Source organism: Pipra filicauda, unplaced genomic scaffold, assembly GCF_003945595.2.
Source record: "Pipra filicauda isolate LSUMZ 115617 unplaced genomic scaffold, ASM394559v2 scaffold78_size3787270_pilon, whole genome shotgun sequence".
Lineage (NCBI taxonomy): Eukaryota > Metazoa > Chordata > Aves > Passeriformes > Pipridae > Pipra > Pipra filicauda.
The window spans coordinates 2,353,389-2,376,991 of record NW_024104964.1 but is presented as its reverse complement, the minus strand read 5'-3'; the positions used below and the strand labels follow the sequence as shown (position 1 = coordinate 2,376,991).

At 46.1% G+C, this 23,603-nt stretch overlaps 1 protein-coding gene across 1 annotated transcript in view; it reads left to right on the top strand.

Annotated features, from left to right (window-relative positions):
• The window catches only part of PPM1L (protein phosphatase, Mg2+/Mn2+ dependent 1L), a 75,836-nt gene extending 56,031 nt beyond the window's left edge, over nucleotides 1-19,805 (top strand). Inside the window, exons 2-4 of the mRNA XM_027745267.2 lie at nucleotides 8,518-8,692; nucleotides 16,060-16,221; nucleotides 19,299-19,805. Coding sequence (XP_027601068.1) covers nucleotides 8,518-8,692; nucleotides 16,060-16,221; nucleotides 19,299-19,648 — 687 coding nt within the window. The 3' untranslated portion in view covers nucleotides 19,649-19,805. The remainder of the gene's footprint in view (nucleotides 1-8,517; nucleotides 8,693-16,059; nucleotides 16,222-19,298) is intronic.
• Nucleotides 19,806-23,603: the final 3,798 nt, after the last annotated feature.

Sequence of the window (23,603 nt, the reverse complement as noted above, 5' to 3'; positions counted from 1 at the left end):
GTTCATCCAGAACAGTCCAGTTGGGCTTTGATGTCTCCAAGGATGGTGACTCCACAGCCTCAGTGTTTGGCCATGAAAGAAGAGCTTTTATTCAGGTTTCAGTGGAATTTCCTGTATTTCAGCTTGTGCCCGTTCTGAAGGATCATAAATTATCATCCCCCCTGAGGATGGATGAACTCTGGTGGGATTTTTTTTTCCCTGCTGCTGATTATTCCATCTGGATTTTTCCCACAGAATTATTCCCACTCGACCTGTTATTTTCCATGAGTCTCGTAACAGTTGTCCAAGGCAAGGATCGTGGTTGAGTCCCAGTCACAGAAATTTTTTAATTTTGTAATTTTTAGCTGAAAACTTCCCAATCTACCTTGACTTCCAGAGCTTTCTGGGCTCAACCCCAAGCCAGATAAACAGAAGTTGTTGAGTTGGTGAACATCCTGGTCCTTGTGGGGATGTGACTTAAAATGTCATCAAAGATTGTGGCAAATAATGACGTTCAATTATCGATCCAGAGGGATTTGACTCATTTGTTGGGTGATCACGTGAAATTCAGTGTAATCAACCACAAGTCTGTGTATCCAATATTGCACAGGTCCCAAAGGAAGATTCAGGGGCTCCATGAGCTGTCCAGGAGATCCCAAGGCAGTGGTGAGCCAGGAAGGCACACGGTTAATAAAAGTAAGGAAGTAGTTTTGGCGTTAATGAGTTTTCCTCCCTCTCCGTGGGGTGTTGCCTCGCTGGGACCATTCCCCCCCTAAAAAACAAAGCTGGAAAATGGGAGTGTTCCAAGGAGAACCAGGTGAATGGCAGAGAAGATGAACAAGGGTGCAGGAAAATGTGACAGGTACTAATGTGCCATTCAGGGAGCTCCAGCTGTTGAGTTTATCAATGGGAAGATAATGGGGTGATCTGAGCCATTTGCATGCATTTACATGAGAAAGGGGAATGTAGGTGAGCAGACATTTGACTTGATTCAGTGGCTGAAAGTCACAGATAACAGAGGATTCAGATTGGAAATAACAGTGAACAGTTTTCAGTGGAATGTGAATTTATCCTCTCCCAGCAAAGATAATTAACTTCCGAGGGCTGTGAAAGATTCTGTCCGTGAATATTTTCATATTTTTCAAAATGACTTATTCCTTCAGAGGACGAGACAGGGAAGTGCTGTGGTCCTGATTCAAGATGCCAGACAAGATAATTAGAATGATGCCCCTTGACTTGATACAATTAATCTTTTCATCAGCCATCCAGATTCCAGAATATTCCTCGCAGCTCTGCCAAGTGCAGTGAAGAGAAATCATTCTTGGTGCTTTGTCTTCCCTCGTCTGTGGCACTGCTTGGAGCATGTCTTTGCTCATTTTAATTAATTAATTAAAATTAGGTTTTGAAGAGCATGACTGGTACAAGTACTTCACCATCATGGGAAGATGGAGGATAATTGGGTGTGTATTTATTGTCCCCTGGTCTCTTCCTCCTCCCCATCCCAGATGAAGTCCCATTCCAGCCCTCACGTGTGTGCTCCTGCAATGCCACCCATTCCAACGTGCCTGATGTTGGGGGGGAGTGGGAGGGAGAACATTTTCCCGAGTCACAAATCTCGTTGACTTCCTCGCTCCCCCTTCTTGGACACTTCCATAATTCCATTTAAGCAGTGAGCGACAAGGGCTATTTTAGGGAATGAACTGAAACGCGGAGTTTAAAGGCAGAAAATCGTCACATTTGTATTTTTAGCCGTGTGGGGATGTGGTTATCTGCATTTCTGGTAGCCATAAATCCACATATAGGCTGTGTCAAAGGAGATGGAGCTCTCCATGCTCAGGGAGTGAAGTGGGAGCAAAGCTCACACCAGATGGCCTTTGCTTCCCAGTTCATGGACCCCAGTCCTCACGGGGCAAGTCATTATTTTCCACAGTTGAAGCAGCTGTAGATTATTGTAATTATAGATTTCATATATCTCTGACAGTCCAGTGTGGATGTTAATTTGAACTTTCGACACCCCCTTGGAATCAGGTTAATTTTCTCGTGATTATACAGTGTCTGATTAAGTGAAGACGTTTGTCAGGCTAATATTTTTCTTGCTGTGGAAATAACTGTACATGGACTGCAAAATAATAGTGGTGTTTTCAGTGTTCAGTGCTGTTGAAAATCCTGGGAGAGGATCTCTGAGTTCCTCAAACATTTTCAGCCGATGAATTGGTTTTGAATGGTGAGTTTGGCTCCCCTAGTTCAATAGTATTGAACTGAATGGTAATTGTGGAGGGGAAAAAAAGGACATTTTTAAGAGAAATAATAGTCTAAATGTACCAGAATTTTGTGTTAGGGGAAAACTCTCCTAATAGTTTCTGTTGGCATCTTTGTCCTTTAAATAGTTCTTTGCTTTAGAGGGCAAACTGTTTGTCCTGGTGCCATTTGTAGATCTTGCATTATCCTCTCGAGAGCAGATTATGTTTTGCTCTCATGTGTTTTCCCTTTGAATAACTATTCATAGCTCCATGTCCTTATTCCAAGAGGTTTGGCTCAGCAAAATCCCACTGACTTCAGGGCAGTTATTCATGTTCCTGCTGCTGAAGGCCAGGCAGCTGATCCCAAAAATGAGTGTGGGATGGGAGAGCTGGGGCTGAGGAGTGGGAATTTCTCTGAAATCAGTGGGGCTGGAAGCAGAATTTTGGTGTCTAATTCCATCACCACCAGCTTTTCCTGGTTTGTCTGCCCTAAGCTGAGCTCTCAGGGAGGCAGGAACACAAAGAATATTCTTTAGTCATTTCCAGAATGCCAAGAAACAACTCCTGGAATGATGTTAAATGGGAACAAATCCTCACCAGGTTTGAGGACAACGTGGCTGGGCATGAAATGTGCTCCCAAAGTGGTCCTAGTTCACCCCTGGAAACAGGGACATCCCTACCAGAATCAAGTGGATCATGGAGAGATGGACTTCCAGGTCTTTTCTTTAGTCTGGGATGTGATTTATTTAATCTAAAAATCTTAATTTATATATATATGTGTATATATACATATATATATATGTAACTATATATATATATCTGTACTTTTTGGAAATGACCATGAAAGCCTTATAGCATTGCTGCAAAAAAAATCATTAATGGACTCTCTGGAATGTATTTCTTGTCCAGAACCTCATCATTCCATGGTTTTTACTATCCTATTGGGAGATACCTAATAAGTTAAGTGCACTGTTCTCAGATTCTCAGAACAATGAATTGTGTGGGTGGATTTGGGCTTTTTTTTTTTTTTTTTTTTAATTTTAAGATGCAAGTCCAAAAACCTCAATATAAAGGGATTTTTGCTCAGGAGCGAAACGTGGAATGTGAAATTCCAAAGGGGATCATCATATATTTCAAACAGCACCTCCAGCTGGAATCTTTTCCATGAGTGTTGGGTGGTGACAGCGAGAGTCTCCCATGCCCCAAGAGCACCCAACAGTGTTGGAGATGCATCTTTATCCTGGAAAATTCTTAATCCAAGTGGGATTCAGCATCCTGATTTCCACGGGAGGCTGTCCCTCAGGATCCCCTAAGGCTTAGGAAAACAGAGGGAACATTTGTGTGTGCTCAGGGTGTGCCCAGTGGTCCCGAGGCTTTGCAGCACAAGGTTTTTGCTGGAATGAGCATGGGAATATTTGCTCCTGAGGCTGCAGCGGATGGGAATGGAACCGGCAGGTCGGACACCCCGAGGAGCCACTTTGTTCTCTGTGCCTCACAAAATCCTGTGTGGAGAAATCCCTTGATCTGCTCTCCTGGTTTTTTAGGCATCCAAGTTCAGCTTGGAATTCTGCCTTTCTCCCTTTAGACCATTTTAAAAGGAACCCCAACATTTGCCCTTCCCAAACAGCGTCTCAGCATCCCCTGGGAATTCTCAGTGGTAGAGGTCCTTAAAGACATTATTTCCACCCATTACCTGCATATTCCCAAGTGGATTTGAGCTGCCCCAGCCAGCTGGAAAATATCATATCTTTAGAAGCACTTCCCAACCTGTTCCTGCCCTGTTCTGCCTCGGGATTTTGGTTGTTTGCCTCGGATTTAGCTGCCAGTTGAACCCAACAAGGGTGGGGTAGTGAGTGGTGCATTAAATATTGAGCTTTCATGGCCTCACCTGTCAATAGTTCTTGTACTCAGCAGTACAAATCCCTGGATTTTTCCTTATTACACGTGGATTTGTAGAACCTTTTCTCGCTGCCTTTCCCAGCTCCAGGTCATTTTCCTCTTTAGTCTCCAGTTGTTTCTCAGTGTTTGTTGTTCTTTTATACTTGGGTGGTGTTCTGACTGTGTCTGTGTGTCCGTGAGTTGGAGATGACTTAGCCAGGTTAATTCCAGGTTTTTATGCATTGGGATAGTTTTCACTCAGATCATTTCTCTGAGGTTTGTTCCCTGTATCTTCTTTTCTCCTTGGACTTGCAGCTCTTGGACCTTTTGTACTGTCAAGCCTCAGAATTGTTCTTCCTTTGAAGTCTTTTGTCTTTATTATGTTGTTTTCTCCTTGAAGAATTAATCTTCACCTTCATACAAGTTTTCTTTTGACTTCCTTATCTTAGGGGGCTTCTCAGTGCTGGAACATTCCACACCCAAACTGGTTTTTGGGATGCTCTGAAATACATAACCAGTAATATTCAAAACACAAGAGACATCTTTGCATGGTCGCTATGTATAAAATCCTGGAATGGTTTGGGTTGGAAAGGACCTTGAAACCCATCCAGCCCCACCCTCTGCCATGGGCAGGGACACCTTCCAGTATCCCCATTGCTCCAAGTCCTGTCCAACCTGGCCTTGGATCCACTTCCAGGGATCATCTGGAAGAATGATGATCATCATCTCTGAAGAAGGAAACTTGCAGTGACCCACGTGTCTTTGGAGGGAAAGGAAACCTGTGGAAAACAGGGGGAGTGAGATGTGACAGAGGGATCTTGGTGTGGGAGCTACACCCCAGTGCCACACTACAAACTGGATCCTGTATTTCCCCTGCTCCCTGAATGTTTGCAGCAGCTGGGCAGGGAGAATTAATTGTCTCAAGAACATTAAGATCATAAATTTGTGGGGTCCCTCCTCCCCCTGTAACTCCTGGGAGTCGGTGCCGAGAGTTGGTCTGAGGCAGCAAAATCTCCATCTTCCATTCCTTAAATTGGAATTGTGTGACTGCAAATAATGGCTTTTCCAGCTAATTTTGGTCCCTTGGTGCTTCCCATCGCTGTGTTCTGCTCTTCCCATGGCCTTTGTTTGGCTTCACGGGGTCGTGGAGCCACTTAACCCTCGTCGTCCTAATTAACACATTTTGTCACGGAGCGCTCGGGTCGCTCCCGGAATGTTCCCACTTGTGCCCACGGAGGGAATCTCTTCCCTGTGTGGGCGTTTGTGTGGAGAACCATGTAATTTAGGATGTTCTGCCTCCCTCCTCCTCCTCCTCCCCACCACGGGGTGAACAGCATTCCCAGGGCTTTGCCTCTTGGAAAGGGTCTTCCATTTTCCCCCGGCATTTATCAGCCAATAGCACCATTTCATGAGACCTGTCTGAGTGTTTCAAGGGCCAAAAACATGCAGGATTTGGTGAAATTTGAATTTGAAAGGTCAGGTGGGTTGGTGAAGTCAGGGTTTGGGACGTGGTGAGCCCGTGGAACATGAGGAGGATGAGGATGAGGATGAGGAAGGATGCAGCTCTCCCTGCTGGGTATGGTGGGTTCCCACCCACCAAAACTCTGCTGCACGTTGGAAACCTTTCCAAAATCCCCCAAATAAGTGTGTGAGGAGATGCTTTCTCAAGCCACCACTTGACTTTTGAAGTAGCTTCATAAAGAAACCTTTAGTTAACCATTTTAGACCTTTCCTTCCCCACGTACGAAGCGGCTCCCAGAAGGATCCACTTGAGAAAAGCAGAACAAATTTCAGCGTGTGGTTGGCATAATTTATAAAAGGCAAATTTACTTTGAGTAAGGATTTCTCAGCAGTTAAAAACTGTGGGCAGATTTGGGCAGGGTGACAGAAGGACACTGGCTGTGTTTGGGGTTCAGTTTGCTGCAGAACGAGGGATTGCAGCAATTCCTGATGGGATTTTTATCAGGGATTTTTTTTAGTGAACAGAGTAAAATGTGATTTATTTTTATTTTTATTTTTTTTTTGTGAATAAGCTTTTCAAGTGTATTTCATCGTATGTAGACATTTTGAAATATATTCTCTACATATGAAATATTAATTTTCCATGGTAGGACAAAATACCCTAAAGTCAGTTAAGGTATTAAAGCCAATCCTGTATTTAATTTGGAGGAGGGTGTTTCAGACTGGAAGCAGATTTATGGGGGATGGTGGAGTTTCAATTTATAAAAGAAGTGGCCACAGCTCCGAGTTGTTTTCCCACAGGGATGAGGGAGAATGCCCAACAAATCTAATCCCTGAGCTCAGGTGTTTTCCAGGAGCAGCTGCATTTGTAATTCCTTCCTGTAAGAGGGACCATACTGAGGAAAAGAGGATAAAGCTGGTCTGGAGCTTCAAAAATAGTTTTTTTACCTTGATTTCTGCCTGTGACACAAACCCACAGATTAATGAAAAGAGATTTTGGGAATGCAGGGGGACCTCAGGACTGGCTGGAGGAGGAGCAGCATCCCAACAAATGGGTCTGCACCAAAATCCATGAGGGGGAGGCACATGGAGGGAGTTCCTGGCCTGGTCAGAAGTTGAGTCTCGTGGTCTGTGGGATGAGATGGAGAGCCTGGAAATGGGGGAAGTCATCCTTTTTTAGGTGCTGTTTGATTTTCATTCACCTGGCACAGTTGGCTTCTTGGTCTCTTTAAAACCACGATCACAGAATCCCAGAATGGTTTGGGTGGGAAGGGACCTTAAAGCCCATCTCATCCCACCCCCTGCCATGGGCAGGGACACCTTCCCCTAGCCCAGGTTGCTCCAAGTCCTGTCCAACCTGGCCTTGGACACTTCCAGGGATGGAGAATCCACAACTCTCTGGATGAACACCTGCACTCACCCCCTCACATTATTTCTTTTTCAATATCCAGTTACTTTGAAAAACTGAGATAAAATGGCTTTTGCCCCGAGTAGGATGTGGCACAATCCATCTGGTCCCTGCAGTGCAGCTGGAATGGGATTACTGCCACAGGGCTGAGCCCCTTTCCTGCTCCAAAGGGAGAGGAGTTTAAATCTTTGGAGTTTAAATCTTCAATAACATCTCCACACAACGATAAAGGCCGTGGGCTAAGCAAGTGTTGGGTTTTGCTTCTCACTGAGGGGGGAAAGCCCCCACCTGTGAGATCACACTTGGAATAGGTGTCATCCCTGTGGAAAAACTTGATGATGGTCCTGATGGTTTTCCCATCTGTCTCCTGGTTTCCAGTTCCCAAGGTCTTTGGGACAGGATGGGTGTTCTTCCCTCCACGTGTACAGCCTGTATTATACCAACATTCACTCACTGGCACAAGATGTGTTTCAGAAAATGAATGTGCATCAATTCTGCTTTTCTTCTGCTTGAGAATTCCTAAATTCTCCCTTAGGGAGAGCACAGAAATCCCCCCCCCCCCAGAGTCAAACCTCTTCTCAAAGATGACACACAAATGCCTGAACTTGGGCTAAATTAATCCCTGTCCAATGTATCTTTTGGCCTTCCCAGGTAAGAAAACAACTATAAAAATGTAACATTGGTTACTCTGGACTCAGGTGGAGAGTTCCTTTAGTTTTCCCAGAGTAATTCCCTCGGTCTCACATGGCTCAGCGTGCAGAAACATGGAACACAACTTCAGGGATATTTTAAGGTTGCAATTTAATCGGTGATTGACTTTGGAAAAGTAAACATAACCCCAGGAAGAGCCTGTTGGAGAGCAGAGGTAACTTCTGGTCAGTCCCAGGCCTGGAATAAAACAACCTTGCTATGATTTATTTTGCTCTTTTTTCTCGAGGTCGGCAGGAAAGCTGGAGCAGGGAGCAGCATCCCTTGCTGCATCCTGCTTTTCCAGCTCCAAAACCAACTCCAACCCGTGCCAGAAGGAGGGAATTCCTATTCCCTCTTACAGTGGGAGTGTGATACTCACAGGAGAGGGGTGGTAGTGCTGAAAAGCAGGAAGCCAGGGTGTGTTGGGGTCTCTCAGAGCCCAGTTCCAGAGGGATGGAACTGGCACCTCTGCAGGGGCAGATGCTCTCCTTGTTACTACCACGTTACTACATTGTTACACCAGGCTGTGTAACACCAGTACAACCATGCCACCTTGTGTCAGCTGCTGTCTCCTCGTGGCCTCGAGCAGTCAGAGAGAGAAATTCTGACAATTTTCTGCCAGTGGATGCACTTTGTGCTTTAAAATTCCGAATAAAGACGTTGGATTTCGTGGTTTTGTTTTCCACATACCTCAGCGCCAAAGTCGAGCTGCTGTGGGAGGTGTGGGTGACTCTGGACTGCCCCAAACTCCCTGCTGGAGGGTGGGTTGTGTCCTAGCTCAGGGGAATTTGGTCCATTATATATCCCTGACTCTAATTAATAAATAGGAACTAATTAAAGCTTTGCCTCTTCTCTCCCCAGTCGGCGGCAGAGTACGTGAAGTCCCGCCTGCCCGAGGTCCTGAAGCAGCACCTCCAAGACTATGAGAAGGACAAGGAGAACAGTGTCCTGTCCTACCAGACCATCCTGGAGCAGCAGATCTTATCCATCGACCGGGAAATGCTGGAAAAGCTGACTGTGTCCTACGACGAAGCAGGTACGGCCATGTCCCTTTCGAAGTTACATTTTCCTGCAGCAAAAAAGCTGCTCAGCTCAGTCTCTCCCCAAACAACCTTGTGCTGGAAGGTTGAACTTTGTCCTCACAGGTATGAGGTGACTCGGTGAAATATTTCTTCCTCCTCAGGCTGAGATAGAAAATGTTCCCCTTGAGTGATGGAGTGTCAACCAACTGAGAGGACACTTCTTCTTCTCCCAGCACTTTGTCCTCTGGGCACTGATGGTGATTGATCTGCCTGTGCCTCCTTATTGTCTCTGCTTTTTTGCTCTTTTCTCCTTCACAACTAACTTATTTTTGGGCTTTCCCAGCTCAGAGTGTGCTGGCTGGTCCCAGAACCTGATTTTAAATGTCCGCGATGCACGTGGACAGTAAAACCCAGGTAGTTTGTGTGGTTTGGAGGCATTTTAACAGTGCAGTTCCAGGGGTTTTCAGCTTTGATACTTCCTTTTTACTAGCATGTTGTTCTCTAGTAGGTAGAAATCTCTTCCAGCTTTTAGATCCTTCAGAGTTGTCCTGATGCAGGGACTCCTTTACAGTTACAAGGAAAAAACACACTCTTGATGCTTTTCACTGATTTTCCAAAATAGCCCCCAATAAATGCTGTATGCCCTGAATTTTACCGAGTTTCTTAGTGTTTCAGTAAGTTATTAACTTGCAACCTTGCAAAGAAAGAATCAAGCAGACAGAGCAGTTCATGATTTTACTGCTGAATTAATATTCCTGGCAAGGAGTTGGGCTGGAGGTGTGTATGGAGATCTGAAAGATCCTGTTCTTTGTTCTCCACTCGTGGCTGAGGGCTGGAACTCACCATCTCCTTTCATCCACAGCCCCATCAACCACCAGCCTCAGGCAGCCTTGTAGTACAAAAAGAGGGTTTATACTTAGTATGACCCCACTTTGGGGTTCTTTCTTGCTCTGTCCCTCCCCTGGTGCCCTTGGGGAACTGTGCTGAGCTCGGCTCCAGGTTTTCCTCCCAGCTGCTTTAGGCAGGAGCCTTGAACTCATAACTGGGTTTTTCACCCTGTTTAGATGGATTTTCACTCTATTTAGATGGTTTTTCACCCTCCTTAGATGATTTTTGCAGACACTGCCCTGTGGATCCCTCTGGGTTGGTTTCTGCACCCTGATGAATTTGTCACCATCCGAGTCCCTTGTCACTCCCAGCTCTGGCAGACCCAGCCCTGCCAAGCTGCTGGTACTTTATTCTATGATTTCTACTCACACTGCAGTGCCCTGAAGTGCTTAAGATGCTCCAACTACTTATCAGCTTTGTTCAGGCTCCTCCTCAGCCTCCCACTCACCAGCAGTGAGATTCTCTTGGACCTCCTTTGATCTCCAGGGCGCTCGAGCAGCTCCAAATGCCCTTTGCAGATGGAGCTCACAGGGTGCTCACAGGGCTGGGAGCTCTGCTGGAGTCAAGTAATTACAAAGCTCTGTCTCTTTATGGGTGATATCCCCTCATTAACCCAATAAATAAGGCTGGTTCCCTCAACTCCTGTGATCTGAGGTGCTCTGGAGCCCCGGGTGCTGCCTTTGCAGACAGAAGGAGCTCAGAGTCACTCAAGTTCTCAAAATCAAGAGTTAAAATGAGGGTGCAGAACATCTCCTTAATCACACACGGCCTGTTTTTAATGATGCATAAAAAAATCAGCTTCCAAAGTTGTTGCTTCTCTTTATGTCTTTTCACGCAGAATTTCCCAGTCCGGTGAGTCGTGTAAATCTTGTCCCCTGGTTTGGTCACTCCAGCTCTCCAGATATTTTGATGGATGGGATTTTGTTAGGAAGGAAAAAATGAAATGGAGGAAATCACTGACTCCTGTCAGAAGGAAAAAAAAGCTTTTTCCTCTATGGAAAACTATGTACAGTGAAAATTAAGATTAAAACTGCTTGAAACCCATATTTGGGGATTTCTGTCACACAATAAACAATCAGGTGCAAATGAGAAGCCACAGAAATAACTGGTTTAGGAAAGTCCCAGCATTTACACACATTCAGAAGGGAGAGACAGCAGAGCTGTAAATAAAAACCCCCAAATTTCAGCTTCAGTCAGGTGGAGACACCTCTAGAGATGAAAACACGGTGAGGGAGCCCTGTCATCATCCTAATCATGGCACTTGTTTACTAGAAAGGCAGAAATGGTGCTCCCTGCTCTTCAAACAAGATGTGATTGTGAGCAAAGCACAGAAAATGGGCAGTTAAATAGAACTGAGCAGCTGTGGGTGATCCCAGGTGCTCCAACCAGTCAGCTCTTGGGGGGGGGCATTTTCCTTTTATTGGCCTTTTTCCACACCAAAATCAACTCAGGGAGAAACTCCAGCTGCTGGTGGGACAGGAAAACCAAAAGAAACAGTCTTTCAAAATCCAAATTGGGAAAATGAAGTGATTGTGGTGAAAGGGAATTAGTTGAGGGATCAACCAAACCCAGCCTGGAGTGTGTTGTCAAGGGTTTCATTTCAGTAATCACGTGGAATTCTGCCACACGTCAGCCGGGGGAACTGGAAAGGGAGATGTTTAAGGTGATCCAGGGGTCAGTAGCTGCATGTACAGGAGCACTTCCACACCTTTTCCATCCAGGAAACCTTTCCCATCCCTCTTGGAAGGGCCATTTTCCAAGAGTTTGCACCCCCAGCTCACTCCATTCTCCCAGGAGTGTCTCCCAAAGGGGGTAGAATCCAGTTGCATCCATTTGCCCAGAATCAAACAGAACTGCCCTAAAATGCCTTGGGCTTTGGCACAATTTTGCAGGTTGATTTGGCCTTTCTGACGAGATTCAATTTTAATAAAACTCAGCTTCCGTGGGCTCAACATCCCAGTGCCTCTTTGGGAATCTTTTCCCTTCAGGAAATCAATCCCTCGGAGCACCCAAATAAAACGAATCCGTCTGAAAACAGCCAACGCTGGCAAGATTTGAGGTTTGACTAAGGAAGCTTTACTAAATGAAAGGAGGCCAAAAGTGACAGATGGATACAAATCCTCTCATAATCTTTAAATCCCTTCGTTTAAAAAGTGGCATTCTTGACTGAGGCCGAGGTAATTTTGTGCAGGAATATTTTCTCCCACCGAAGCTTTGTCGGCCCCTTAATCCTATTCCTTTGATTTATGGCACCTCCAAACATCCGGGGTGGAAAAACGCAAAGTTTGGGCATTTAAAGGCAATTTTTAGAATTTTAACAGGGAGCTCAAACCTGCTGGGAGATTCCAGAGGTGGTTTTGTCCTGTGGGCAATTGGTTTTTCCGTAATGGATGGTCCCTCTCCCCTCAGAGTCCTGTAGAAATTGAGTTTCATTATTGCCCGACAAAAGAGATGAATTCCGGTTTTCCCTGCTGTCAGGCAGTCAGGGAAGATATTGATATTTAGGAGCTGCATCCAGAGCCAGGTGTCAGCCCAAAAATGTGTTTTCTGAGCTGATGTTTGCTGGGTGCAGCTGTGGGTGAGGTGGGGGGTTGAGCTCAGCCTTTCCTGGGATGCCCCCTTTCCCAGGACACTGCTCCCTTTCTGCCACTGCAGGAAGGAGGTGATTTCCCCCCAGAGAAAATGCTTACAAGGAGAAAACGAGAACATTAAAGCAGGAAAATTGCAGCAGAAATCATAAATAACAGGGATAATAAATGCTTTGTTAGGGAAAAATGGGGTTTTTTCTCTCTGCAAAGAGCTTTAACAGGGAATTTATCATTATGCTCTATTGCAGTGAGGATAAATAAGTTACCTGTGGTGGGATGTTGTGGGTCATTGTCAGAGCAACCCGTTAAAACTGAAGACTAAATCTGTTGGATTTATATCTTTCCTTAAAATTAAAAAAAATTACTGATCCAGAGTCATTCTTGGGTTGTGCTTTAGGGCTCTGTTTGGTCCTTTGGGGAAATATGGGAATACACTTCCAATAGTAATAACTCACCAGGTGTGTTTAAATCCTTGTCCTGACAAGGAGTTTTGGGAATGTTTCTCTCCCAGCCTTGGCTAAAGCTGTTCCCAGGGAGGCAGAGCTTGGGCTCACCCTGCTGAGAGCAGACATCTGTAATCCCACAACTGTGCAGGGACAGTGATCCTGCAGGAACATGGAACAGTGCTGGAAGTGAAATGGCCTGAGCCTGGAAAATGACTGAAAATCTTCCTGTAAGTTTTTAGGAGGGTTTATAAGAGCAGGAAATAAAGTGATGCCCTAAATATGATTAAAAACAACAGTTGTACAGGAGGAAGAGAAGAGCCAGAAAGAGGAATATATATTTAATATACAATATATAAAATATATATAAAATATATACATGTTATATTGTATATAATATATATATTATTAATATATATTATACATAATATATAATATATAATATATATTATGTATAATATAATAATATATATTAATATATATTATATAATATATTATAAATAGTGTATGTTATATATTATATAATATATATAATATATAATATATATAATATATATAATATATAATATATTAATATATATTATATATAATTTATAATATATATTATATGTATTGTATATAATGCATATAAAATATATTCTAGTATATAAAATATATGCATATACATTATAGATATAATATTATATAAATATAATTGATGTGTTAATTATAACATATTTAATTATATTCCCTATTATATATAGAATATATTTTAAATATATTTTATATATAAAATTATATATAATATTCTATGAATATAATTAATGTATTGATGAGGTGTTTTCTCCCCTTCTGAAACAATTATCCACAAACTGCTACTTGGACTTCTACCAAGTGCCTTTTCTGATGCTAAAATATTAAAATACACCAATAATCTTACCTGACTTAAAAAAATCCAACATCTCCACAGCCAGTCTAGTCCAGGGTTTAACTTTTCAGCTGCTTTCCTTTGCAGAGGGCTGGGTTGTTGAGGCTGCCACCCCAAGGGACTCATCCAACATGTGTTCTCAATTCCAGGCCCTTTTCTGCTGGGAATTTTCCGTCGGGCAATTGCATTAAATCTGAGGCTGCTGACAAGGGCTCGGTGTTTCCCTCGCTCCACACAAGGTTAAACGACTGAAATAAAAATAGATGGGAAGGAAAACAAAGCAAAATGAGTTTTGCTTTCTCGGGGCAGGTGGGGGATGGAAGGGTATCCCAGCCATCCATCAGGGAGCTGGAGAGAGCTGATCCTTCCTAAATCACCTTGCAAATCACCCTCTGTCGCAGACTCTCCGTTCTCCCTCGTCCACACAGATCATATAACCAAGAAGACTATGTTCAGTGTTATCATTTTTATATAAATTGTGCTCATAATGGCTCTATTTGGGAAGCATTTCACTTCCTGAGCACGGGGGCTGCACAGGGTTATTCGCAGTTTTTCTCGGTAGGAAACATGATGTTGGTGCTCCCTGAGGGAAAAATACAGTCTGGGGGGGTGCAGAGCAGGAGGGTGGGCTGGGACGCAGGAGAATCCAGGAATTTAGACATGGAAGTGTTGGGCAGGTAAAGCTTTGACCTTCAGAGTGAGTTGGGTGGTGGATCCTGGAGTCTCCTGTCCTGCAGCACCCTGGGGTCCTCCTGGGGCTGTTTTGGCTCCAGCAGGACTCAATTTTACATCTCCCAGGTTTTGTTTCCCACCCAAACTCCCAAGGCAGCTGTTCTTTCTCTCCCTGAAGCTGCTGATTTCTTTTCCAACCCGGTGGATTCTGGGAATCTCTGCCCAGCCAGGGCAGGTCCCAGCCCTCCAGGATGCAGGAGGGCAGCCCGAGGCTGCTGGGATGTTTGTCAGGGAAAGTTCCATAAATAAAAGCAAGGGAGGTGCTGTTTGTTGCTGTAATTCTCTTATTGCCCCTCTTGGCACAGCCTTCACGCCCTCAGGGCCAAATCCTGGAGGCTTCAGAGGAGATAATTCTGGAGCAGGACACTCATTTTTTGGGTTCCTGAGGGGATCCTGGTGGGCAGGTTCCTCTCTGTGTTCTGTCTGCAGTGAGCCATTACCAACAAATGAGAAACTATATCCATACAGGTCTGCAATGTGTCCATCCATGGCAAAAAAATTACTAATAAATATATATATTTATCTGTGCCTGCCTTGTGAAAAAATAGCTCTAGTTTAGGGCTGTGCAGGGCAGTCAAAAATAAACCCTGGGGACACAGGGCATCTGGGCACAATTTGTTTATTACTGGCTATTTTATTTATACCAGTCATGGGATATTTAGCTACTGACATGGGAACAGCAAAGCAGAACTTTTAACTGTGTTTTGGGCAGAGATGCAACAAGCAGCAGCCATGAGAAATTGGTTTTCAGGCCACAGAGCACAGGCTGAAGCCCTGCTCTGTCCCAGTGCTGGTGCTGGAGTTTCATCCCCAAGACTGGGCAGGCTTCTCCCAGAGATAAAGCTTTTTATCAATGAATAATCACTTGTAAATTAATAACAGAGGTGAAAACTCAACCCTGTGCTTCTCTGGTCTGCCTAAAAGAAAAAGGGCACAGCGTTAAGTTAATTTGATTTACTGTTGAGAGATACCAGAGTGCCTTTTGTAACTGTGCCATCAGTGCTAAAATTCCCTTTTAATCTTTGTTCCCTTTTTACCTGTGTGTCTAAAAACTTCCTTTCCATCTTTGGATTCTGGGGCATGGATGAAATGGTGCTGTCTGGTCCAAAGCCCGTGCAAGGAATATTTGTAATAGCTGGAGTTTTTATAAATGCAGCTCCTAGTAGCTGGAGGGGAAATATAGAAAAGTCATGGTCTTACTAAGGTCTGCTTTGTTCAATATCCATCCCACTCTATCAATTAAACGAGGAAAATACAAACTATAATGTTCATACTTGAAAAACACCCCATTTTTCCAAGGATTTCCTGCCATATGAGCCAAAAAACACCTGTTGGATATAGTGATCAATGACTAATTACATTTGCTGTATATTTAGAGGCTAAAGTAATTAAAAATGTCCAATTTTTTCCTTTTTTTTTCCAGTAAAACCATAAAGAAGTGACCTCAGCTGTGGAGGGGACGAGGGGGGGGAGCTCTGGGTTATCCCAGAGCTCCAGGTTCAGTTCTTGGGAGCAGCCAGGGGGCTCTGGGGCTAATTTGTGCTTTAATTACTTTCCTTGGCCATTAGGAAAGGCCCAGTTCCAGGATGGAGATGGGAAACACTCCTCCCACTCTCTGCCACCGTGAGTGTGGATCAGAGCTCTGGGCCGGGTGACAAGCCGGGATCATCACCAGACTCACTGCTCTTGGAGGGCTTTCCCAACCTCAGTGATTCAGGGATTCTGTGGCAGGAAGAACATTTCCCAGCTAATAATTCACATCTCTGTGTGTACACACCCCCCCTGTGTGTCTGCTCTGCTCCCCACTCCCTCTGCTCTCCCAGGTACGACGTGTCTGATCGCGCTCCTGTCCGACAAGGAGCTCACCGTGGCCAACGTGGGGGATTCCCGAGGAGTCCTGTGTGACAAGGACGGGAATGCCATCCCCCTGTCCCACGACCACAAGCCCTACCAGCTGAAGGAGAGGAAGAGGATTAAGAGAGCTGGTGAGTTGGTTTGGCTTTGGGGTGAAAGTCCATCTTTTTTTGTCCCGCCGATAAAATACAGTTTTTTCCCTGAGAGAGGCTGGGAAGTGCCCAACTGAGGGATCAGCAGAGCAAATCTCCCCCTTCCAGTGGGATATCACAGTGCAGACAGAGATGGCAGCAGATGATCCACTCCTTAACAAGCTGGTGTTGGGGTAGAAAAAGCAACAACAGTCCGTGGACCATCCCATCCCTTGGGATCTCTGCAGGGAGCAGTGAATAACCAGGAGCAGCAGCTGCTTCACCCCAACCCTGCCCACAGCCTGGCTGGGTCTGAGCCTGAGCCAGCTTTAGTCTCCAAAATAAGCAGAGCATGAACCTAATTCATCAAAGCTATTTTTTCTTCCCATCTAATGAGCACAAACGTGGAAATTGTGGCAGGAGTAGAGGGAAAGGATGGAACAAACAGGAGCCTTTCTGCAATAAATCTTCCTCGCTTTCATCACTCGTCAGTTCAGCCACCTCCTGGGCTAGAAATTACATTGGGATCATCAAGTTTAATGGCCAATTCTCCAGGAATTTGTCAAAGTCTTTTTGAACCCATTTCTGCTTTGGCTCCCACAGCAGCAGCAAATTACTTGCTGAAGGAAAGGAGTTGCTCTGGTTTGTGTTAACCCCCCCCTGAGCATTGCCCCCAGAGGAGCAGGGCCTCTCTGCCTCCAAGCCTTCCTCTGGCTGTAAAATGGAAATAACAAGATTTTCCATGAGTACAAAACATACTTAAAACCCACAGGTCATCACTATGATGGCAGAGCCAAGGCCACGTGTGCTCCCCCCAGGGGAAGGAAGGAAAACCATACAAGTCCTGAGAAGAAGGAATAGAAAAATCTTGGTCTCTCTTTGCTTCCCCTTTTGTATTTGGGGCATGTATTCATAAAATTTATCTATAAAGTCACTTCCCTCTCAGCCAAGCCCAGGAGGAATTCACTGAGGAGAAAAAAAATAATCTGATTATTTGGTTTGTCTGAAAATGAGGCTTTATAACACAACAGCAGGTAAAATGAACCTGGATTTTTGCAGGAACTTCCAACTTGGGAAGAAATTATTTTAATGGGCAGGTAAATGTCAGAACAAGAAATATTCTCTCTAGACCTGTGACTTCATGAATTCCCTCCTCTGTTACCTCATCACTGCTATGGCCTCAGAGTGCTGTTAAAAACATACAGTTCACTTTTTATTCCACTGCCAGGTACTTTTACATTCTGGAACATCCCTTTTTTTTCCATCCACTAAGTGTAAAATTGAAGCAAAGTGCCCCAGCTGAATTATCTGCTCCTGTGACAAAAGGCACCTGGCTTTTCCCAGCATCCAGATCCCTGCTGGGAGGAACTGGAGGAGGTGACAATAACCACATCACCAGGTTTCACTGACATTTTCCAGCTTTACATTGCCCTGTTGGTGTAGGAGAATGGCCTTGGAACAGCCTGGGTTTGGCTTGGGAGGAAGCACAAGGTGACTGTCACTGACAGAAATTCAAGTTATTCACCTTGAGCATAATCTTGTGAGCTCAGCCCTCGTTCACAGGGAAAACATTTGTGCTGTTGCCAAGAAGCCTCAGTTCCTTTAATGCCTTTTTCTCCAGGCACAGCCAGCACTGCAGTGTTTGCTTTTCCCGAGCATTTCTATGGATTTGATTGGGATTCCTTTACAAAAGAAAATATTGCAAGTGCCAAAGACACTTGAGGAAACCACTTGTGCCACGGGCAGTTCCAGGTGCCACCTGAGAATGGCACCAAAAGTCTCTTTGTCCACATAGGACATGCAAAGCCTGGAGGAAGTGTGGAGTAAGCTTTGCATGGCTGTGGATCCAAAGAGGATGCTCCCAAATTCTTTGGACTATGGAAGGAAACATCTTCCTCATGGAGGCTCCAGAGGAATGTTCAGAAGAACACCCAGTTAAAGAACTTTGTTTCTGCTGGTTTTAACACAAATCAAGTTTCAAGCTTTAGGCAACAATGAATCCTTAAATGAAATAGTTTCACCTGAAAGCAGAAGGAATTTACAGATAAGATCAGCCAGCCAGGAATGGGAATGCTATGAGAAGATTTAGGAGACAGGTGACAAATAACACCCAGGCTGAAGAAAGAACAAAGACATTTGTAAGAACACCAGAGCAGACAGTTTGCAGATAGAAAATCCTGTCCTACATTTAGTGTTCCATGTTTGCAAATTGTTTGTCCTCGAGTGACTTCTCCTTCCCGTTAGGATGACAGGAACACTGTGATGGAACAGCTGTTGGTGTGCAGATGGATGCACAGGAACTGGAGGTGCCACAAGTCTCCTGGGTGACCTTGAGTGCTGCCTGATTCCCATTCCTGGCACACTGGCACCGTGGAGCAGCCAGGTGTGGCTGTGGCAGAGCCAGCAAGTGCAGTGCAGAACAGACCTCCCTCCAAGCCAGCCCTAAAGAAAAGAGACTCAACCAGATCCTTAAATCCTGGTGATGGCAAAACCAGTCAGGGCCCACGGTGCATTTTCCTGACTCGAAGTCGAGTTTTGCCATCGGTTTGTCCCCGACAGAATTTTGGTCCTGTTTGACAGAGGCAGTTTGGGAAGAGCCTGTAAATGTTTTTGCACTTGTTTCTTTGCTTTGTGCCTTGAAGGCAGACGTGTGTCCCACTGCAGGGTGTTCTCAGTGCTGTCTCCTTCAGGGATGTGAAATGGGAAACGTGACCCACACAGGAAGAGGCGTTCACAGACAGGAATGGAAAGATTTGTTTCGCTGTTTTCCTCTGCGCATCACCGGGAGTTTTCCTGAGCACTGAGTTGTGTAGGACAGGAATTCCTGTGCTGTTCCATGAGCTGGGGGTCTCTCTGGGGGAGCTGCTTTGTTTGAAGGCAGATCCACTGCTGATTCCTCTGCTTCAGCTCTTGCAATCCTGCTCAGCACTCTGAGATGTGCTGAAGGCATCTCCTGCACGTTGAGCTCTGTAACCCCTGTATCCCTCAGGATGGAGTTTAGGCTGGGTCTGGCAGGAACCAGAGGAATGCTTTTAAGGTTTCAAAGAGCTGCTCTAAGTGCTGGTGTCTCTCTGCAGGTGGTTTCATCAGCTTCAACGGCTCGTGGCGCGTGCAGGGGATCCTGGCCATGTCCCGCTCCCTGGGAGACTACCCCCTGAAGAACCTGAACGTTGTGATCCCTGATCCCGACATCCTCAGCTTTGACCTGGACAAACTGCAGCCAGAGTTCATGATCCTGGCCTCTGACGGGCTGTGGGACGCCTTCAGCAACGAGGAGGCCGTGAGGTTCATCAAGGAGCGCCTGGACGAGCCGCACTTCGGGGCCAAGAGCATCGTCCTCCAGTCCTTCTACAGAGGGTGCCCTGACAACATCACAGTCATGGTGGTGAAGTTCAGGAGTAGCAGCAAAGCAGAAGAGCAGCAGTGAGCAGAGGCTCCCTCTGAACTCGGCACAAACACAGTAGGAAGCTCGAGTAAAAGCCGCTCCGATTCCCCGCGGGAGGAGCGGACGCCTCTGCTCTTTGTTCTGTGCTTGACAACAGGAGCAATACAACAAATCCATGCTGAGCAATGACAGGAATTCAGTTTGTCCACGTGTCCCTGCCTCTGGTGACCTTGCTGCTGCTCCTCCAAAACTGACTGGAACCTTCCATTGCACCATTTTCTTTACGAATCCTGTGCAGACTTCCCGTTGGATTCCTCCCCTCCCGTCTCCGAGGTCGGTCCAGGTGCACGGCAGGGTCAGGGCAGTGCTGCTGCTTTTCCCCCATAGCTGGGACTGCTCATGTTCCTCATCCCTTAAACCCACAGTGATAAGGCTGAATAGGAAAAGGTTTGTGATTATTGGCCTCTTATATGAAGGAGGAAGAGGAGCCAACTCTCCCCCTGCTGCCACACTCTTGGCTCTCTCGCTTCATTTAACCTCACCCCCCTTCAACAAATCCCTGCCAAGCATGTGAGTAGGTAGAGATACTGAATTACCTGAAGCCACATGTTTATTCAGGCTGTGCATTACTCTATAACAATTCTAGGCCATATTGTATCCAAACCAACTCATGGTAAACTTCAGCGAAATACTCTGAGGTCTGACACCTTCTGTGTGAGAAAACAGCTCAGCTGTGAGAGCAGAGTGTTTGTCCTCCACCAAGGATCACCCTGACCTTATTTTGTTGGCATGGACTTGGAAAGCAATGCAAGGTAAAATTAATTTCATTAGTGACTTTTGGAAAACTCCTCAGAGCAGGGAGTTCCTCAGAGCTGCCTGAGTCAGGGCTGCTCACGTGGTTATTCCTGGTACCAACTGCAGATGGATTCGTGGTGTTAATCCCGGGGCACAGCCGTGTTTTGGGATAATGTACAAATGCCAGGCAGCGTCGTTGCACTGTAGAGATGAAAGCTTGTGTTAAATCTAGAGAAAAGCCTGCTTAGATCTAACTTTCAGTATTTAATTGTGTTTTGGAACCTGTGGCTGCTGTAAGTTTGAAGGAGGACAGTGTGAGTTTGTTCTGCACGTGGTAACAACTGCTGAGGGACAGGGTGTGTGACATGAACGGACCAGGCTGGAGAATTGTAATAATCCTTGGAATCTCCCTGCAAAACGTGGTCCTGGACCATCTGCTCAAGGTTCAGGGTGCTGGAGGTTGTTGGTGTTTGGGTCTGGAGGGGAATCAGGGATCTGCTGCATTAACTGGCCTGTTCTTGGGTGCTGAGCAGGTCTGGGTCTCTCAAGGAGAAAATCAAAGAGCACAAAATCCTGCTCAAGAGGGAATTCCTATCTTAGTCTTTTCAGTTTTGTTCCTAGGTTACCTCTTCCCCAAGGGACCTCCCTCCTTTAATTTGTTGGGGATAATCACAGCTCTTAATTGGATCTGTTGCCTTTACCAGTGCTGTCCAAAACGTGTAAGGGATCCCTTTGCAGCCTCTGCTCATCCCAGACTCCAAGTGGAGCCCTTTGACTCTGAAAAGTGAAAAGCAGGAGAGGGAAGTGTCCAGCACTGCTCCTTCCCTGGAGAATGGGAGGCTCCCAACTTTTTTAATCCCTTGAGCAGTACATGCAGTGACTTGGCAATGCAGCTTGGCAGTTCAATTGAGCAGCTCCCAGGAAACGTTAAAAACTGCAGAGCACTTCAGTTGTTTTACTTTGAGAAGGTGTTTGAGGTCAGAAGGCTGGGAAATGCAAACCTTGTGTGGTATTTCCCTGGGAGTGCTCAGTCCTGGAGCCAGGAATGGCACAGCAGCAGTGTCAGAGCTCCTGTGTCCTTCACAGGAGATATTCCATTGCACCAGCTCTCCTTTGGAGGACACAGCCTGGGGAGCTGCCCAGGGAGAAGGAGAATCTGACCCAGCAGCTCCAAAGGAGAGGGATGTTTGTGTAGCAGAGGCATCACCTTCACAGGAACTGGGGGAGTTGGAACTGCAATGATGGTCAGCTCCCAAAAAAACATAGTAGATTAAAAGCACTGGAGTGAAAGCTGCTGGCTGCACTGAGCCTCCTGCAGCTCCCACTCCTGAGGTGAGAATCCCTGAGGGATCTGTGACCTTTTCCTGAGCATCCCTGAGGGATCCATGACCTTCTCCACAGCTTGGCTCACTGGCTGTGCTCCAGCACTCATGACAGACAGGATGACAAGGTGGCAGGAATTCCCAGCCATGAGGAGCAGTGGGAGCACTCTGGAAGCAAGCCCTGCTCACAGGATTTAGGAAAACAGTGCAGTGCAGTACAGAAGGGGTTTGCCTGGATGTTTATTCCAGGATCATTCCCTCTGTCACTCCCAGCCCCTCCAGGCAGGCACCAAATCAGCCCTGCTCCAGCCTTCAAGTGTCTGCAGCTGCAGCAAGAGCTGCTGGAGCACCTTCAGCTTCCTCTGCAGCCTCCTCTCCCCCTCCCTCTGCACTGTCCTGGCCATCCAGGCCCATCATCTCTGTTGAGCTGGTGATTTGGGCTTTTATTACTTTAAAAAACGAGTTTCAGCTGCTTTAGGTGTGAAGCTGAAGGCCTGAAGGAGGTGAGAGGCTTTGTGTGCTCTTCCACCTCCGTGCTCAGTGCCTGCCTGTGCTCTCTGCTGCCAGCCTGCAAAGCTTTTCATCCAAACCCAGACATGTAGAACTTTGCTGATTTGTGCCAAATTCTGTCGTGACACAGCTGTGGGACGACAAGGTTGAGTAATGTACCTTTTGCTGATGCAACCTGAACAATCCAGGGTTCTCCCACTGCCTTAACGCTCCATCCTCCAGCTGGGAAGGGTTGCCAGGTGCTGTAGCCAGAAATATCCGCCGTGGCAGAAGGGGTTCCTCCCTGCTGCTCTCCTGCCTGGGCACCTCTCCAAAAAAAAGAGCTGCCTTTTGGTGGCAGTGGCCAGAACACAGCTGGGAGCTCCTCTTGCCATGGAAGTTTTTTGTAGCCCGAGCCCGAGTGGCTCCGCTGGTGACATCTGTTCCCTTGGGAAGAGCCTCCTGTGGCACAGAACTGAGGGACTGAGTTGCTGCCAGAGCATCTTTCCTGTGGTCCAATGTGACAAAATGTACCTTGTTCATTAGTTCAGCTGGTCCAGTGCTTAAGGAATTGGGGCTGTTCCCAGGGATGTCACAAGCTCCCCATTAACTCACGTGGGACATTTTAATGTTCAGTGATCAGGATTGGGATCCTGGAGTGCCATGGAGTTCACCACTCTGATTATACACTGGGAGGGGTTCAGACAGGCTGATCCTTCCTAGAATTCCTGGAAGGGCTGGGACTTTCCCTGCTTGTCCCTCCAGGGCTGGGGTTGGTGGCGTTGTGGCTCCGTCTAGTGGCCTGAGCCTGCCCTGGGAATGGGAACTCCGCAGCATTCCCTCCAATTCCACAGCGGCTCTCTCAGCCCGTGGGGCAAAGGGGAGGGATTTAAAGTCCCCCTTGTCCCTTGTCTCCCGAGCTGGAGTCAGGAATTCGTTGCTCACCTCAGGGCTGGCAGGAGACACCGTTTTATTTCACACCAAACCGATCCCACTCCTGTTGCACCATCCAGCACCAGGCACAGGGATCTCATCCCACAGGGAGGGGTGGCACGGGTGGCACTGTGATGGTGGCACCACCTGTACTCCTAAAATGTCTAAAAACACCCAATTTGACATGAATGAGCCAGTTTTACTGATAGATTGTCTAGATTAATATAAATATAAATAAGGCAAATGCTATCCAGCATCATGGACTGTCCACTGACTGGGTGCTGCTGCTGTTCTTACACAGTTAAACCATTTACAGAGGTAAAAGTAAAATATTGGGAAGGTTTTCGAATCCAGGAGTTAGAACTGAAGTGCTGCACCAGCCTGAACAGTGTTTGCTGCAGAAACACCAACGCCACAGCCTGAAAATAAGGGATTTTGTGTCCAGCTGCCTCTCAGAA